The sequence below is a fragment of the Oncorhynchus tshawytscha genome, linkage group LG05 (assembly GCF_018296145.1).
Source record: "Oncorhynchus tshawytscha isolate Ot180627B linkage group LG05, Otsh_v2.0, whole genome shotgun sequence".
Taxonomy (NCBI): Eukaryota; Metazoa; Chordata; class Actinopteri; order Salmoniformes; family Salmonidae; genus Oncorhynchus; species Oncorhynchus tshawytscha.
In genome coordinates, this window is record NC_056433.1 from 45711730 (window position 1) to 45730688 (window position 18959).

General features: G+C 41.2%; 1 protein-coding gene and 1 long non-coding RNA gene across 18 annotated transcripts; one reads left to right on the forward strand and one right to left on the reverse strand.

Annotated features, from left to right (window-relative positions):
- Positions 1-630: 630 nt before the first annotated feature.
- On the forward strand, positions 631-15113 carry LOC112250649 (acyl-coenzyme A thioesterase 11). 17 transcript variants are annotated; one of them, XR_006083430.1, is made up of 10 exons: positions 2859-2928; positions 3094-3154; positions 3943-4045; positions 4178-4310; positions 6005-6142; positions 9191-9584; positions 9806-9935; positions 13297-13360; positions 13622-13713; positions 13973-15113. XR_006083430.1 is itself a non-coding variant. In XM_042321970.1 (9 exons), exons 1-6 carry the CDS (start codon positions 751-753, stop codon positions 9849-9851), a joined length of 504 nt encoding a protein of 167 aa, XP_042177904.1. In that variant the 5' UTR covers positions 635-750; the 3' UTR covers positions 9852-9939; positions 13297-13364; positions 13622-13713; positions 13973-15113. The 17 variants fall into 17 exon arrangements, 10 of the variants coding, with proteins under 10 accessions (XP_024276749.1, XP_042177904.1, XP_042177903.1 ...); XR_002953560.2 differs by lacking the exon at positions 13297-13360 and having other exon boundaries at positions 9191-9257; positions 9566-9584; XM_042321970.1 differs by lacking the exons at positions 3943-4045; positions 6005-6142 and adding an exon at positions 635-877 and having other exon boundaries at positions 9191-9257; positions 9806-9939; positions 13297-13364.
- On the reverse strand, positions 11328-18000 carry LOC112250651. Its single transcript, XR_002953561.2, has 3 exons — positions 17933-18000; positions 15515-15763; positions 11328-12449 (listed from the first exon to the last, which is right to left on the reverse strand). It is a non-coding gene; the product is annotated as an uncharacterized LOC112250651 (long non-coding RNA).
- Between the last annotated feature and the right edge of the window lie 959 nt (positions 18001-18959).

The following is an 18959-nucleotide window of genomic DNA, read 5'->3' on the forward strand; positions in this document are numbered from 1 at the left end:
CTAGGCAGGTTACTGCCTGGGAAGGTCTCCCACTCTGAAGTGCGAGATGGGGAAGGGGCGGGGGTAGGTTGACCTCAGGTCTCCCCACTGGAAGCACGAGGTAGGGGGAGCGGGGGAATCTATCAAATAGCACATCTCTAACTTTGTACAGTACTAATGCAACTAGTAAAATCAGTCACACTATGAAATGCTACCAAATATAGCACAATTCATTCATAATACTGTGAATATATAGTTTCACAGACCTATTGTTGCATTTTTTCTGGTTTGTGCGAAATTGTTAAGAATAATATAAAACCAGTATGCACACCACCAAGGTGAATTGGTTTAGTCTTGACTCTTGGTTGACAGTGTTGGGGGATTGATGCTCAAGTGCCAAATCAACACAAATTTGTTTATATTTGTCTTTATTACTTATCTTTGATATTTATTAGTCTAATTTTTGTAAATATATATTTTTATATATGTATATGTGTTTTAAATGTTATAATTATTTGTGTTGTTCCAAATGTCTGAATAAAAATTACAGTTAGTGCAGAATGGTGCTTTTTTTTTTTGTTGGCAGGGGGCGTTGAAGAGAGGAGGGGAGCCATACAAGCTAGAACCGCCGCTATGTGCAATAGACCAATAAAGTGGTATTGATCTTAAAGGTTCCACCTTAAAAAGTTTTAATAAAATTGGTCACGCAACTCTACCAACAGGAGGCGTGTGATCTGTTTAGCCGCGACACCACACTGTTGCGTCCGAGGAATGGGCAGAGAGGGGGTGGTGTCTGGTGTGCGGACTTTTCTCGATGAGACTGCCTCTACTTACGTTTTGTTGTGCACAGTCATTCAAGCAGATGTGACCGGATCGTCTGCATATCATTTCAGCTTGGGTAAGTCATTTTTTGTGTCTTGGGAAATTATGAAAAACGTTTCATAAGCGATTGCCTAATCTTTGTTTTTAGTCTGCTCTGTCAAATTACTCTGCAGACAGACTTGAGACTTTTTGTTGTGTGGATATATACCTACAGTTTTCTACTCCCTCGGTAGTTTCACCACGCTAATAGCCTATAGCCTATCTCATGAGTGTGGGACGATAACCGGATAATCGAATAACGAGATTGATAACGGGACCAATCCAGTTATTGGAGGTCATGTCTATGTCGCCATGTCCGGTGAGCGCGAGACAGGTAACCATTCCATGACAGCTGGAACAGACAGTTGATAACTTTATGCCAAATGGCCCTATGACAATTCTATCCTTCTTAGCCTTGATGGATACATAGTCTTTAAATTGACTGTTTTATCCAGAACATAAATACCGTTTTTCTTTGGAACTAATGTGTGGAACAGATTCCAATCCAAAACGATATTATACAGTATTTCTCACTGTTCTTCGAGGAAGAAATAATGGTGTTAAACATATGTCAGAGGACAAACTGAGCTGCAGATTACTCCCCAGTAAAGCATCTTGTTTTGTGAAGCACAATAACTTTTGTTGGCGCAGTGGCTCTGGTCCAAAATTACTGCGCTGCTTGAGCGAATTGAACTGTAAAAAACAGCAATAAATTATTTAGTTATTTGTTTCATTGAGAAATGTGACTCCTTCAGAAGTTATTTTTGAAATTTGGATGAGACCCATTGTGTAAACACAGTAGTTTAGGGTGGGAATTGCCTCTTGTTCACATCGAGCATTGTTTTAGACAGATCAAAGCCAAATCCTGCTGAGAGCCAAATTGTTTTCAGACAGGAAAAAAACTGTTTTGTTCTGTTTTCCTCATACCTAGTCATGATATATTAGGATTTCCACGAACGTGATGAATGTGGTGCTATTAAGACCTTTGCATAATTAAATAATATATTCAAAGAGCTTGATACAACTACAATATTCCTTGTTTGTGTTTTAAAACTATTCTAGGAGCACCTGTATGATGAGGAAACGTTATAATATATAATCTCGTCCACCAAACAACTAAATCTCGGGTAACAATTGAGCCTGGGGTCAATGCCATGTTGTATTATGATCCGTGACCAAATCGCAGTGGGATCGCGAAAGTACATATAACTGTATGGGACGATATACAAACATTTTTGAGAAAAATAATTAGAAAAATGGTTTGATTAACTATATTTATTGGTTTCTTTTCATTTTGATAAGATAAATTCAAATGTAATGAATTTAAGATTTTGTTGATGTAAAAATATACATTTTATAAATTGTGTCATTGGGGTGGGTGGGGTTGCAAGAAATTCTGGTATAAAAATGGGGTTTCTGCTGAAAAAGTGTGAATACCACTGCACTAGATCAAGACTGGTCAGTGTAGGCCAGCTGCTCAAGTGGATGGACTCCACAGCCTGTCTGTCTGGTGAGCTATGACCTCTGACCTCATAGTATGACCTCTAAAGAGAAAGTGGTGCCTCTAGACCTGGGTTGTGTTCATTAGGCACCAAATGGAAGAAAACCACTATATATAGACTAAGTTGCCATTTGGGATGCAGACACTGACTGGAGCCCTCCAAGACGTGGATTTAGATCAACAGCCATAGAGTCGTGTTAGCCCCACAGGGGATTTATACTGTCCAGCAGGGGCAAAACTTTGGTTTTAGAAGTGGGGGGGGGGGGCATAATAATAATTATTTAAAAAATGATCCAGTCGGATAAACACTCCAAACAGCCTACCTGATGCTCGGAGGCATCCGCATGGCCCTAAAGCACACCGTTGCCTCGATTTGTATCACATTCCAATGATAAAACTGGGGGGGACAAAAATACAATTTCAGAATGTGGAGGGGACATGTCTCCTCCGTCCCCAGTGACAGTTTGCGCCCCTGCTGTCCAGTATGTAATAGTTATGTTCTTCTATGTTGTCACAGCTGAAAGACACGCAGGGTCTCCCTGTATTACTAACTCTGTTGATGACGTCCACTTTGACCACACTATAGGGTAAGTCTTTCACTCCCTAAAACAAACCTTTTCAGTATGTTTATACTGCCTTTTAGGCTTTTGCTCAGCCACAGAATGGAGGGCCTGCTATTCTTCCGTTTACACTGTAACCACTGTCCAATGTTGATTATATAAATATAAATGCTTCCGTCTGTTTGCACGCAGAGTCGGACAGGTTGTCAACATCAAAGCAAAAGTCAACAGAGCCTTCACATCCAGTATGGAGGTTTGTGGGGACATCTTTTTTTTATTTTTAGAATCTTTGTGTAGTACAAGGAGAGAGAGTATAGAGCATTACTTTATTAATCCCAACTTGGGAAATTGTTTTATCACAGCATGCATCATCAATGACTTACAATGACAGAACACGTAACAATGACCAACACATGCTTTTTTTAAATTATATAAAGAACAGATTAAGACAAAGGCACATGCACCAACCGTAGTGTGCCTAAAATAACAGTCTGATTCAAGTGCTGTTTACTATCCTACTCTGGGGAAAACAGACAACATTTTCCAATAGAAAGACCTGGTAAAAATGTTAACCCATTACAGTCATGAAAAAGCCTCATGGCTGTGGGTAAAAACGATCGTTTAAACCTCTCTGTGGAACATCTGGACAGGATGAACCTGCTACTGAAGCTGCTTCAATGTGAATCCATGGAATAGTTGGTTTGATATAATGAATAATGCATGCAAAATAATATTTGCATACATAATGCTGCTTCACAATAGATGATACTGGCCTAGATCATGTGTTCTATACAGTAGCATCTTCTCCTGTTTATTTCACTAATGACTTAATCTGCATCCCAAATGGCATCTTTCCCTATATAGTGCACTGCTTTTAACCAAGGCTCATAGGGCAGAGTGAAGAGGTCTGGAAACCACTGCCATAGGGCATATAGGGTGCCATTTGGGATGCAGCCTTAGTAATAGATGTGTTGTAAAAAAAATAATATCTGACACACTGCCTGGTGTCTGGATGTGATGCCATGTGGGCACTACCCTCAGGTGGGCATCGCGGTGAGCTGTGAGGACCCGTTCAGTAATTGCCAGTGGAACGTGTGCAATGCCTTTGCCATCTTTTGTGGTGCGACATACTGAGGCGGGGAAGGTGAGGGCTGAAGAGCGAGAAAGAGGGAGAGAAAGCACCCATCTTAGTTTGACAGTGTTGGACATATCAACATGTCATGCTCCAATAGGAGGACACACACCGCCCACCAACACTCTGTGTGTGCGTGTGCAGATGCAGGTGATTCCGCGGACGCAGACAGAGCAGATGGAGTACAGCATCGCGGCAGAGAGGAGGAGGAGGAGGATGAGACTGATCCCCGCTGAGATCATCACAGACCTACTGAGCAGCAGCACCGCTCAACTAGGTACAGTACAAACAGGAAGCGTTGGAACTAAGGCATGGAGTTTTTCCTTACATGACCTGACTAGGAAGGTCACAAAATGCTTTAAACGTCCAATTTCCCTCTTATCTCAAATGTAAAATAGCTGCCCTTATCAGTGGTAGTCACACCCATGCCACAGCCTGTTGTCCAGAGCAGTTGCATTGCGCTCTCGTGCGTGTGTGTATGTACTTGTATGCCAGGAGTACAAGGACCCAGTGCCAGCCGAGCGGACGCAGGTAGAGAGCGTGGCGCTGGTGCTGCCGCCCCACGCCAACCACCAGGTCAGCACCGTCGGTCGGACAGATCATGGCCTGGATGGAGAACGTGGCCACCATCGCAGCCCATTGAGTCGTATTATATCTGTGACCTGCCCGTCTTTCTGAACTCATGGAGATACTGAGGTTTCTTATTGTGTCAAAATGTGGATGTAGTTGTAGTAGATTGGCCACAACAGGGTTGAGCCCCTGTAGAAGAAGTGAGATGGATTAAGTCTCCCTCCCTCCCTTCCTCCCTCCCTGTTCCTCTCTCTCCCCTCTTTCTCTCTCGCTCTCTCTCTCCCTCTTTCTCCCCACTTTCGCACACACATCCATTCTCCAGTCGTCTGTGTAGCGCCCACCCCACTCTGAGGACCATAGACATGTTCCCCTTTCGGGCTCCGTCTCACATTGGTGACCAGCTGGTGCTGAAGGCCATTGTTAATAATGCCGTCAAGAACAAGTGAGAAGGAATTAGTCTGAAAAGTATACTGAACAAAAATGTAAACAAAACATGTAAGAAAACTGAACAAAAATATAAATACAGCATGTAATGTGTTGGTCCCCTGTTTCATGAGCTGAAATAAAAGATCCCAAAAATGTTCGATACACACAAAGCTTAATTCTCAGAAAATGTGTGCACAAATGTATTTATTTACATCCCTGTGCTCACTAGAGCATTCTACTTTGTCAAGAAACTTCATGTGGCATATCAAGTAGCTGATTAAAGAGCATGATCATTACATAGGTGCACCTTGTGCTGGGGACAATAATAGGCTTCTAAAATGCGCAGTTTTGTCACCTAACACAATGCCACAGATGTCTATAGTTTTGAGGGAGCGTACAATTGGCATGCTGACTGCAGGAATGTCCACCAGAGCTGTTGACAGAGAATTGAATGTTCATATGTCTACCATGAGCCACCTCCAACATCATTTTAGAGAATTTGGGAGTACATGCAACCGGCATCACAACCGCAGACCATGTGTATGGCGTTGTGTGGGCGAGCGGTTTTCTGATGTCAACATTGTGAATAGAGTGCCCCATGGTGGCGGTGGGGTTATGATATGGGCAGGCGATTATCGATTGGCAATTTGAATGCACAGAAATACCACAACGAGATCCTGAGGCCCATTGTGAGGCCCATTTTCTTTAAAAAAAAATCTGTAACCAACAAATGCATATCTGTATTCCCAGTCATGTGAAATCCATAGATTAGGGCCTAATGCTTTTATTTCAATTGACTGGTTTCCTGATATGAACTGTAATTCAGTAAAATCGTTAAATGCTGCATGTTACATTTATATTTTTGTTCAGTATAGCTACTGGACTAACAAGAAATGGGAAACTGGTCTCATTCTATTTAACCTGTCAATGTGTGTTTGCTTGTCGGTGTGTGTGCTTCTGTGTGTTATGTTTCAGTATGGAGGTAGGTAGGTGTGTGTGCAGAGGCCTACTAGGGTGCGTTGCGGCACATCAACGGCACCTTTATGACCTTTTGAGGTGCTGGACAAAGGCAGAAAGCCACGCACGTTGCCCCAGATACGACCCAAACTGGTGGTGAGTTCTACAGATGATCTCTGATGCACAGGCTACTGTACCTGTGGAGAGAGACAGTTTGTGTGTGTGGGGGGGGTGCGAGTATGCGTGTCTGTGTTTGAGAGAGAGGTAGTGAACGTGCAAGAAAGTGTGCATGTATGTGTGTATGGAGGTCAATTAAGCAATAAGGCACGAGAACCAGTGGATTATGAAGCAATAAGGTCTGAGGAGGATTGGTATATGGGCAATATACCACGGCCAACGCAACACGGAATGGCTGGACACAGCACATAGCCGTAGTATATTGGCCATATATCACAAACCCCCAAGGTGCCTTATTGCTATTATAAACCTGTTACCAATGTAATTAGAGCAGTAAAAATACATGTTTTGTCATACCCATGGTATATGGTCTGATATACCATGGCTGTTAGCCAATCAGCATTCAGGGCTCGAACCACACAGTTTAGAATAGCGAATAACACGCGGCTAAGGGCTATAATTATGGGAAATAACCCTTAGGAGTGTCTTATTCACCATAACTCATGGGTCGAGTACCTTATTGCTTTTATCAAATGGTTAGCAACATACAGTTGAAGTCGGAAGTTTACATACACTTAGGTTGGAGTCATTTAAACTTGTTTTTAAACCACTCCACAAATTTCTTGCTAACAAACTATAGTTTTGGCAAGTCGGTTAGGACATCTACTTTGTGCATGACACAAGTTATTTTTCCAACAATTGTTTACAGACAGATTATTTCACTTATAATTCACTGTGTCACAATTCCAGTGGATCAGAAGTTTACATACACTAAGTTGACTGTGGCTTTAAACAGCTTGGAAAATTCCACAAAATTATGTCATGCCTTTAGATAGCCTAATTGACATAATTTGAGTCAATTGGAGGTGTACCTGTGGATGTATTTCAAGGCCTACCTTCAAACTCAGTGCCTCTTTGCTTGACATCATGGGAAAATCTAAAGAAATCAGCCAAGACCTCAGGAAACAAATTGTCGACCTCCAAGTCTGGTTCATCCTTGGGAGCAATTTCGAAACGCCTGAAGGTACCACGTTCATCTGTACAAACAATATTACGCAAGTATAAACACCATGGGACCATGCAGCCGTCATACTGCTCAGGAAGGAGACGCGTTCTGTCTCCTAGAGATGAACATATTTTAGTGAAAAATGCAAGTCAATCCCAGAACAACAGCAAAGGACCCTGTGAAGATGCTGGAGGAAACGGGTACAAAAGTATCTACATCCACAGTAAAACGAGTCCTATATCGACATAACCTGAAAGGCCGCTCAGCAAGGAAGAAGCCACTGCACCAAAACCGCCATAAAAAAAGCCAGACTACGGTTTGCAACTGGGGACAAAGATCATACTTTTTGGAGAAATGTCCTCTGGTCTGATGAAACAAAAATAGAACTGTTTGGCCATAATGACCATCATTATGTTTGGAGGAAAAAGGGGGATGCTTGCAAGCCGAAGAACAACATCCCAACCGTGAAGCATAGGGGTGGCAGCATCATGTTGTGGGTTGCTTTGCTGCAGGAGGGACTGGTGCACTTCACAAAATATATGGCATCATGAGGCAGGAAAATCATGTGGATATATTGAAGCAACATCTCAAGACAGTCAGGAAGTTAAAACTTGGTCGCAAACAGGTATCCCAAATGGACAATGACTCCAAGCATACTTCCAAAGTTGTGGCAAAATGGCTTAAGGACAACAAAGTCAAGGTATTGGAGTGGCCATCACAAAGCCCTGACCTCAATCCTATAGAACATTTGTGGGCAGAACTGAAAAAGTGTGTGCGAACAAGGAGGCTAAGGTGTAAAACTTCCGACTTCAACTGTATTTAAAAAATTATTAACGTCAAATTGTTAACGACTTTCATTAAATCTTATTTTAATGAGTCAATTATTTTTATTTCATCCTTCCACCAGACGATATAGTCTGGACAAAACCCAGTTGTTTGTTCTATTTCTGAGGTTGCTAGCCAAGCAGACTGGTCGTCCGTTCTATTGGCATGATTGCTAGGTCAAGTGGACGGTCATTGTCCATTCTAAGCGAAAAAGGTTGCTATGCAGGCTGGCACTTCTCCTTTGCTAGCTAGACAACTAAAGCTAACACAATCACATTGAGCAGCTGAAATGACAGCAAGCTATGTGTATATTAATTTGTTTTACTTTTGTTTCTAATGCCATTTATTTGGATGTATCCATAATAAGGAATGCTGATGCATGAAATCGACTGGCTCAGAGAAGCGGTCTGTCTGATCCGGACATGTTCATTCTCTATGGCAAGGTGGAAATCACATTTGTAATTTGAAACATTTATTGCAGAGGTCGGAGAGGCAGGAAGCAAGTTTTAGACAAACCCCCACTGTTGCAAACCAGATGTTAGGCTAGAAGCATGGGGAGATAATGTTGAGATGCTTTTTTTCATGTGGAGATAAAGTTTATGAATTGACTGGCCCAGCTGTGGGACAGTAGATGCGCATTGATAATTCAAATGGAACTGTTTACAGGCATTACCTGTAGATTATTGTGAATAAATAAGGGCTATCAACCTGTCACCATCCAGGATCCAAATGTCCCATTTTAGAATGTAGATTGAGAAATGGCATTACAGTAATGTCAAGAGACAAATGCCTCTGCTCATCCAATTTCCTTGCATAACGGTGAAAGCCAGGTCCCAAATTCACTTCTTTATTAATTCTCAGGATGGGGAAAGACACTACAAGAAGGCTATAGCTAGGAAGAAAATCTGACTGGACAGGTGAGGAGGGGAGGGAAGAGGGGAGGCAAAATCATCACTGTGCTATTCCCGGTCACACTTCATTTGGACAGTCCCTTATAGATGATCTACAGATGCTCACACTAGCGACAAACTATCAACTGTTGCAACCACTTGCTATGGTTACGGTAGGGTTAGGTTTATGGTTAGAGTTAGGGTAAGGGTTAAACCATAGTTGTGCCGTGTGTCTTTCCATTTGACCAGTTTTATGAAAACTCAAGTTGCAATCCCGTCTGTTATGAGATCACTATATGTTTACAGGAAGTACATTATCTCCTGCAAACAAACGGAGGTGCCTCTGTCTGTACCCTGGGACATCAGCAACTAGGTAAGACAAAGCACACACACATATACACACACTTACACGGAAGAATCCAAACCGGTTTCTTTCTCAGCTGTATCTCAGCTACAAAAATGTGTCTGCACTGAAAATAATGGCTGCTCCGAGCAAATGGATGTTGAGCTCTGAGGAAAAACAAGGTACGTCTCGTTTGTGGAACAGTTAAACATAAAGGCATTAATCATTAGAAACGTTATTCAACTAAATTAGAATAAGCTCGTAGGATTGTTTGTTTCCTGCTAACTCTCCCCCTCTCCTCTCTACCGGCTAATCCAATTATGACTTTCGATGGCCAGCTGAAAATACACAGTCATAGTGAGTGTTTTCGAATTCAGATTAAGTTGGATGGAAGCAATGTGGAACAGGTCAACTGCTTTCTTAAAGGAGCTATGTATAACATTTCCACTTGCACTAAATGTCAATGATTTAATGATCTAGCAGTATATAAATAGAACCCTACAAGCCTCTGTTTAAACCCATATGGATTCTATAGTAATTTCCATGGTTTAACCCCCTCCTTCCTGATCTGTTCCCAGGTCAGTCTGCACACTCTGGAGAACCAAATGCTTTGTTTTAAGGTAGCGACTCATGTCAACGTCCCCGATGAACAGGCCTTCCATCTGCTCTCAGACCTGCGCAGGAGACATGAGTGGACAGGCATTACCCGTGGGTAACAGTCACATCTATTCACAACTACTGTAGCCACAACAGTCACCACTAGTCATAACACGGATACAAGTAGTCACAACAGTTAGAGCTAGTCATAGCTAGTCATAAGACGGACACAAGTACCTAGTTAGAGCTAGTCACAGCAAAATCCCAGCTAGTCATAATCAGTGTTTGGGAACGTTACTTTTAAAAGTAACTTGTTAGGTTACAATGTTACTGCCATGAAAAGTACGTCGTTACGTTACACCGTTACTTACTGTGGAAAGTAACTTCTTAGTCGTTACATTACTTTTGAGTTACCAAAAACAGAAAACCCTCTGAAAATGCCTTGCGCGTATTGGTCATTGTTACGCCCAGTAGAGAATGGCTTGTCTACTTAGCACTTGAGGGATTCAAAGTGGAACAATCCGCTCAAGCATCTAACATGCTGGCCGCATTGTGTGCGGGAGAGTTGCAAAATAAATGTACACTTACAGTGCATTCAAAAAGTATTCTGACCCCTTCACTTTTTCCACATTTTATTACGTTACAGTCTTATTCTAAAAATGATTAAATCGTTTTTTCCCCTCATCAATCTACACACAATATCCCATAAGGACAAAGCAAAAACTGTTTTTTAGACATTTTTGCAAATGTATAAAAAAAAAATCAAAAACTGTCACATTTACGTAAGTATTCATACCCTTTACTCAGTACTTTGTTGAAGCAGCGATTACAGCCTCGAGTCTTCTTGGGTATGACGCTATAAGCTTGGCACACCTGTCTTTAAATCTAAATCAAATCCAATTTTATTTGTCACATACACATGGTTAGCAGATGTTAATGCGAGTGTAGCGAAATGCTTGTCCTTCTAGTTCCATCATTGCAGTAATCTAACAATTCCCCAACAACTACCTAATACACACAAATCTAAAGGGGTGAATGGGAATATGTACATGTACAGTTGAAGTCGGAAGTTTACATAATCTTAGGTTCAATCACTCCACAAATTTCTTGTTAACAAACTATAGTTTTGGCAAGTCGGTTACGACATGTACTTTGTGCATGACAAGTCATTTTTCCAACAATTGTTTACAGACAGACTATTTCACGTATAATTCACTGTATCACAATTCCAGTGGGTCAGAAGTTTACAGACATTAAGTTGACTGTGCCTTTAAACAGCTTGTAAAATTCCAGAAAATGATGTCATGGCTTTAGAAGCTTCTGATAGGCTAATTGACATAATTTGAGTCAATTGGAGGTGTACCTGTGGATGTATTTCAAGGCCTACCTTCAAACTCAGTGCTTCTTTTGCTTGACATCATGGGAAAATTAAAAGAAATCAGCCAAAACCTCAGAAAACAAATTGTAGATCTCCACAAGTCTGGTTCATCCTTGGGAGCAATTTCCAAATTATCTAGCAACAACAAGCTAGCTAGCTAAATGTCCATTAATGTTTCATGTGTTTCGACCTGTCCCCAAATCAATATAGTTGGTTCAGAGTTCGTTTTGATATTTCATCCTGCGTGTCTAGATCGCTTCTGGTGTGGATGGACAAAATCAACATGCACGCGATGGTGGACACACGTGTGTGCCCGGTCTAGTCGGCATGTAAAGAGTAGCTCAAGACCGAGATCTCGGTCATATTTCCTAATAGCCTAGTTGTTACAGTTGTTTTAGTAAATTGAACCGTGTATTTTGCAATAAACAAAGTATTTTTTAAATTGCATTATTTTACCTTTATAGTTCAGTAGCCTATATTGAAATGGAACTGTTCCACATACAAATGTGTGATGGAGGAGAAATATATATACACACACACAATGTATAAATAATAAAAATGTATAAATAATAGCTTATGTCCAAGTGTTCTAACAAAATTCCATATTAAACTATCAAAATGTATGATGAATGCAAAGAAAAGTGCTGCATCACAACAAAATTCTATCTTGATGAATCCAACGAATCAAAGGAATATTGTCCATAAATCCAAACCAACATTTAGGCAGCTTTATGAAATGAAATATACACATTAAAGCCACTTAATACAGGCTATTAAGTCACAACAAGCCTGACTTTAAATTTTGACATGAAAATTAAAATAACCTACGCACTAAACTGCTGACCACGAATGCCTTCTGTCAGATAAAACCTAAACATAATGCATTGAAACAAATGGCATGCAATCAAAGGAATTACAATAATCAAACACATGCCATTTCAAGTTCCAGGTTTAGCCAAACAGAAATCTAGCTTTTGCTGTTTTGGAGCAGAAGCACCATCATCCTCAGCATCAATGGCAATCGGCAGGCGTGGGTCTTTCTCCACCAGTCTTGCTTGGCCTGAAGGTGCTTCTTGATATTTGAAGTTAAGTTCTTCGCAGTTGAAAGGCAGTTTGCATTTCATGTGTTTTTCTTATTTTCTTCTTCCAATTCAAAATACTGTGAATACTTCCACGCCTGTTGTGTCTGCCATATTGCTAGCTAGCTTCCCACCACAACGTTCTCGTAGAAACAGGAAGAGCATGACCTTAGGGGAAAGAAAAAAGGGAAATAATATCTCAAAGTAACGATTTGCTTATTTGAATTAACTCATTACTTAAATTGAAAAACTAAACGCGTTAAGTTACTCTTTACCACAAGGTCATTTGAGTACTCTAACGCGTTACTTTAATCTGTTACTCTAACGCGTTACTTTAATCTGTTACTCTAACGCGTTACTTTAATCTGTTACTCTAACGCGTTACTTTAATCTGTTACTCTAACGCGTTACTTTAATCTGTTACTCTAACGCGTTACTTTAATCTGTTACTCTAACGCGTTACTTTAATCTGTTACTCTAACGCGTTACTTTAATCTGTTACTCTAACGCGTTACTTTAAGTCATAACTAGACACAGCTAGTCACAACCACGGGAGAACGACTGCCCCTCTCATTGAAACCACGGAAGTTCAAGGCCCACCACAGTACTGCAGAAAACAGGATCCCCCTTTATAGGGAATGGAAAAATGGCAATATTCATGTAAAAAAACAATACACCAGATGTATGTCCTTGAACAGATCATTCTAAAATGGCACACAAGAGCTCTAAGGATAATTTGGCACCCTGCTAATAGCAGCCTTCAATTTGAGCTACTCAGTGAGTAATGAGTTTCTCCATGAAACATTATCTTAACCGACTTCATTTAGCTTCATTGCACTGTTGAGGCTTCACATAGGAATGAATGGTGTCACGTGATCGACGGCTTTGTCCATTCATATATACATTCATTGGTCACAACAGTTATTTACAACTAGTTATAACACGGTCACAAGTAGTCATAACCAGTCTTTATCCTTGGATTGAAACCTCCACTTGTCCCTTTTGTCCACTGTAGACAATGTGATGTGATCGTCCAGGCAGATGAGAATGACACCATCAACCGTGTGGCCACTCCGTGTGTCAGTAAGGGGGGAAAGGGACTTAATTCCCATAATCACCAGTATACTTTTTTGTTGGTGTTGCTTGGTCACTGTTCCCCAATGCTTCCATAATCCTTATGAATGTCCAATGGCACTGCATTTATTTTTTTGTTCTCTCACTGCACCCTAACTGACCCAGAAATGTTGCTTGACTGCATCCCACAGTGCACCTACACCTTCCAGATTTCATTTCCGTGTCACGTTTTTAATGGTACAATCTGCCTCTTCTGTCTCTCTTAGGGACCCATACCTGATTGCCCTGCCACTAAGGAATACACCCGGGGAGAAGTTCTCTGTGCAGGCTTCAGTATCTGCGAGGAGTCCGACTCAGGGTGGGCCAATGGGGTTCTTTGTTAACTCAGCGAAAAGCTAGCCTGGTCCAATATCTGTTTGTGCTGTAAAGCCTACTTTGGTCGTTCACATGCCAAACATGACAATGACCGTAGTTGACAAGACAGTACAAATAGATCTAGGACCAGGCTAACTGTGCTTCTTTTCTTCACACTGTGTATTCACCCTTATTCTATAAGCTGAGAATGTGGAAATCTTTATGGACCACTGATCTCATTGTCTCTGTGTATTTTGCCTCAGATCTCCTACTACAACCAGGCCACACCGGGAGTCCTCCATTATATCTCCAACGACATCGCAGGCCTTTCTTCCACCTTTCACTCCTGCAGCAAGTACCGAGAGGAGAACAGAGACAGCCTAGCCACCCTGCCCCCTTCTGACCTGTGACGAAATGGTATCATCCTGATCCCCTCTGTCCTGTCACACATGGTACAGTCCTGGAAGCGCTGCCCCTTTGACCTATGATAGAATGGTACCATTCTCCTGGCCGCCTTGCACCACTCTGGCCTGTGAAAGATGGTATCACCCAGCACCCTTCTGCCTTGTTACTGAATGACACCGTCCTGCTGCCCTGCACCCCTACCAATATGTGCACTTGGAAAGGACCAGGATAGCTAGTTCCCTTTACACCCATTCTGTACTGAGGAACAGCCTAACTCTTATCATTGGGAGACCTGAGAACGCCATTTCTGGGATATCCCCCGACCCCAACTGCCAAGGAAATCTGTACTTTTGCATTTCTAAAATGTGGGATTTTCAAATGTGGGACTAGTTTTGGGATTACTAATGTTTGTTACTCTCTTTGATGTTACATCATGATCTTCCAGACCAGTGTACATTTCCACACTACAGGTTACTCTTATCTCTCAAGACTGTCAGCTGGTGAACGTCCATTTGTATAATATTATATCGAACTCACCTCATCTTTTGATATTATGTGCAATACTTAACAATACTTGTGTTTAGTTAGGTCTTATCCGGACATTAAACAGTTAGTAGCCCTATGAACAGGAGAAGTATGCAAACTGGTTTGCTATGCAGTTGTGTCTGACATGTTTGTACATGTTTTTGTCTCGTCTCTTGCTACCGAACTGTGGATAAAAAAGCAGACTAGTTCAAGTAGGAGTATTTACATGCAATTTGTTTTATAATAGGCTATTTTCTACCTCCTTAAATCACATTCTTAATCCACCATTTGCCTTTCGAATCATGTAGTCGAGATATACATCTACTGTATTTGTGATTTTGATTTGGGAGACTAGTGCACTGTCTAATCTCAGAATGAGCCAAATAGACTTTGCTTCACAACAGGTATTTCAACACGAGACGAGGTGAATAAATAGCCATGATTTCACTCTAACAATAAACACAATAGACCAGAGACCCCTTTTGTTTGACCTCTCCCTTGTTCCTTACTCCTTGTGGTTTCATAAACAGCATAAAAGAGAAATAAATACCCCCCCAAAAAAAATAACTGTACATGGCACTTAACCCTTGACAAGCGCTGCAATGGCGGATAGATACCGGGGGGTACCAGAGGCGGTGACTATAAGATCTTCATAGATGCCTCTCAAATGATCAGTGAGCTTGCGATGCTATGTAGGTGGTGGGGGGAAAAGGGTCTGTTTTAACATATTTGATACATTATGATTATAAATGTCATGTGAAGTATCTATGTTGGCTTCATAAAGAGTTTCGAAATCATTCTGAATGACAATGATGAGATTAAGGTACATTTAGAGGTAGAGAACAGATACAATCCACCTGTTGACCGTAGAGTACCTGTCCTCAATGCATCCCTCTGAGTTTCCAGTTTTCTCCTCGTCAGCGATCACAGAGTTATCCAGGGTCTTCAGTAACCAGATGCTGTTGACGATGCAGTGTCTGTATTTACCCTTTAAGCACAGCGGGCTTTGTCGTAGAGGGTCAATGCTGTGAGGTTAGGACGGCCTGACCGATCCTCAATGTTCTTCCTAGTCCCCATGTTGTTATCATGGAGAAGCTGGAGTCATCTCAGGCTGTCCTAGAACACTACGCCAGGCATTGGAAAAGACAGATGGAAAACATCTAGCTCTGGTCCAGGGCGTTAGTGCTCGTTCCACCACTAGTGTACCTCATGAACACTAGTGGAGGAACGTGTACTAATGCCCTGGACCAGAGCTAGAATGCATCATGCTCACATTTCATGTTCTGCAAAATGTGGAACAAGTGTTCCACACGTCACACACATGTTGTTTCACACATTTAACACACATGTTGTTACACATAATGTAAAACTCCTTTAAAAAAAGGTGTAGAAGTCTGACACATCCAAAGCATCCGTAAAACTCAAAAGCTGTGTCTCATGACCAGAGCCCAATGGGGCCTGTATGGAACTATAGTGAATAAGGTGTCATTTGGGACAAAATGTTTAAGAGAACAAGATATTAGTCATGACTCATAAATGTTATAGTACGATACAGAATATAAATGGATCACTATGTTAAACAATCACGTACACAAAAGATAGAGACAGTAGCATCTAGGTATTGCGAAGGAATACGATATACCACATAAATATCACGTGAATTGAGTCGTATCCAGAGAGGTTGTCTGACCTCAATGGGACTTCCTGGTTAAATAAAGGTTAGGCTTAAAAAAATGTAAGTACACGATCTCCATTTAGGTCCTAATTAGGTCCTAATTCAATAGATGTACACATGCAATAAGAGAATCTATCTTGGTTACGAAATTGTCCACCAAGATGCATATTCTAAATGACCTGCAGCATGCCCGATTGTCCAGGTTTTTCAGCAGTAAGCTGCCATAACGACCTGTTGAGGGTCAGTTTCATTCTCTTCCTGTTCCAAACCTGCCCATGGCTCAGTATAAAGTCCTCTGGGCATTGAGTGAATCATTTTCTCCAGGGGTATTCATATTTTCCCTCTAATTTGTTGAGATATATTATAGGCTAGTCGTGAATATTACAATAGTAGTTTAGCCACATTTGTTTGAAATTACATCTCACAAAAAGTTAATAAAACCAAAAGTTGCCAATAAAGAAAAGATCCTACAATGATATTAAATAAAATCATGTTAAATATTTAGCTTTTTTTGTTGAGAATTAGATTTCTGATAACAATTAAGGTATTCACTGCGCAGTGTTGCCATCCCAGTGTCAGTGAACATCAATATGTTTCGTGTTGTCATGGCTACAATTAATATGCACACCTTCAAAGGTTTGGCTTTGCAGAGGCAGAGAGCAAGCAAGGTGTGTTTCTCGCTTTGTTGTCACCTTCTATCAAGTAAAAGACAAAGGTATTCTCATAACATTTTGTCCAGTTTCAATAAAAGACTACCAACAGCTGTAGGTAATGGGGCTAAGGCTATTAACCTGCCTGAAAGGAACGAACGGATGACTAAATGTTGAAAAGAAATGTTTCTCTGAATGTAGGCTATGAATTGGACTGCATTCATCATTGAACCTTTAGCATACACATTTCTACAAGCATCACAACTAGTCCTACACTAACTAGCCCAATTGCTTTGGCCTGTTACAGCCTACGTTGCACATTTTACACATGGCAGCCCTGACCTGAGTGAGCAAAAACTTGAATTGTAAATCCAGTGTTGGGGAGTATAGTTACATGTAGCTAAACTAGTAATTTAACTACATCTTGCAGTGCCTTGGTGGTAGTTTAACTAAATTCAAATCCTGGTAGTGTTTTTAGTAATAAATTCCTTTTTTTGTGATGTAGCGGTGTAACTACTGGACACTACACACTACTTATTTTGCAAAAAATAAAAAACATATGGGTGAGGTAGACAATCATTTGCTTTCTTTGTCGGCATCAGACCTGACATTTTTGTGTTCATAGGCTTAATTACACATTCTGTTAACATATGACTCCAAAGTGATCTGTTGTTGCAATTTTGTAGTCTATATATGACTCCAAAGTGATTTGTTTTTGCAATTTTGTAGTCTATGACATTGAAGATTTAGATATGATGATTCATCACAAAGTAGTTTGGATGTAGCCAACTACCTTTTTAAAGAAACTTCAGTTGAGTAAACTATATTTTCTTAAGGGTCGCTTTAGTGTAGCTTAACTTCGTCCAGTGTGAAATCATTGGTAGCTTGGTAAACTACATTTTAAGAGTAGCTTCCCAAACACTGGCAAAATCCCAAAAGCTTTCTTTACGTTCGTTTTTACAACTCACCCTTTTGCTTGTTTTGTGATGGATATGATGTTCACACCTTGTTGCCTGCTGACACTTTTTCCTTGTTCTTCTTCTTTAAATTTGTATAGGCAGATCGCAACCAACAGAAAGGTGCATACACGCCACCTACCGTGCTGGAGTTTGAGGCCGTTCCTTTTCATTTATTTCTCTTATCGAGCCCCGTGTTTCCACCTACTGTTCTGGAGTGTGAATTCGTTACACTGTGACACAAAAGGGAAGAGAAAAAAAGGGCATGAAAAAGGGAAGAAGAGTTGCCCTACCATCTAACCCTACACCCATTAAAACCTCACCACTATTCTACCACTTGACCCTATCTGATCCTACACCAGGCTGGCAGCCAACACAACTTGTAACTCCTCTGCAGTAACACATCTTACACCCAAGTACTTCTCTGACGCTGCCACCACAACATATATTTTCTGTCATTTATGTTCACTTTCTGCAGTACAGATGATAAACCATGGCCATAAACGCTAAGACGCCAACCTCACTGAAACACATGTTATTCGTATCACTCTCTATTGGCCTCGGGCCTACTCACAGGGAGCCTCTTAGGATCCCTCACCCTGGACCCACCTTCCTCTACTACTCTCTTCACTGTCTCAGCATACGACACCTTCCCCACTGGGCACAGACGTTAATTCAACATCTATTCCACATTGATCATTTAACTGACATGACGTGGGTCGATACTACTCTGATCCTGGCAACCTCGACCTGCCTTTCTCTCACCGGACACTTCTGATCTCCAGCACCATGGATAGCCTTACAGTTCACAGCTTTTTCCACCGATACTACACATTCCTTTATCTCATGCCCTCCCGTACACTTATCACTTCTATGAATCTCCCTCCTAACGCCCTGCTGCAACATAAGCATAAGCTTGGCAAACTGTAATGGGTTTGGGACAAAGGCTCTCACGGGATAACTGACACATGCTAACTTGACTTTGTCGGGTAAAGACGGCATCAGGACTCAGCAGGACAGACAGCACCTTCTCTGTTTC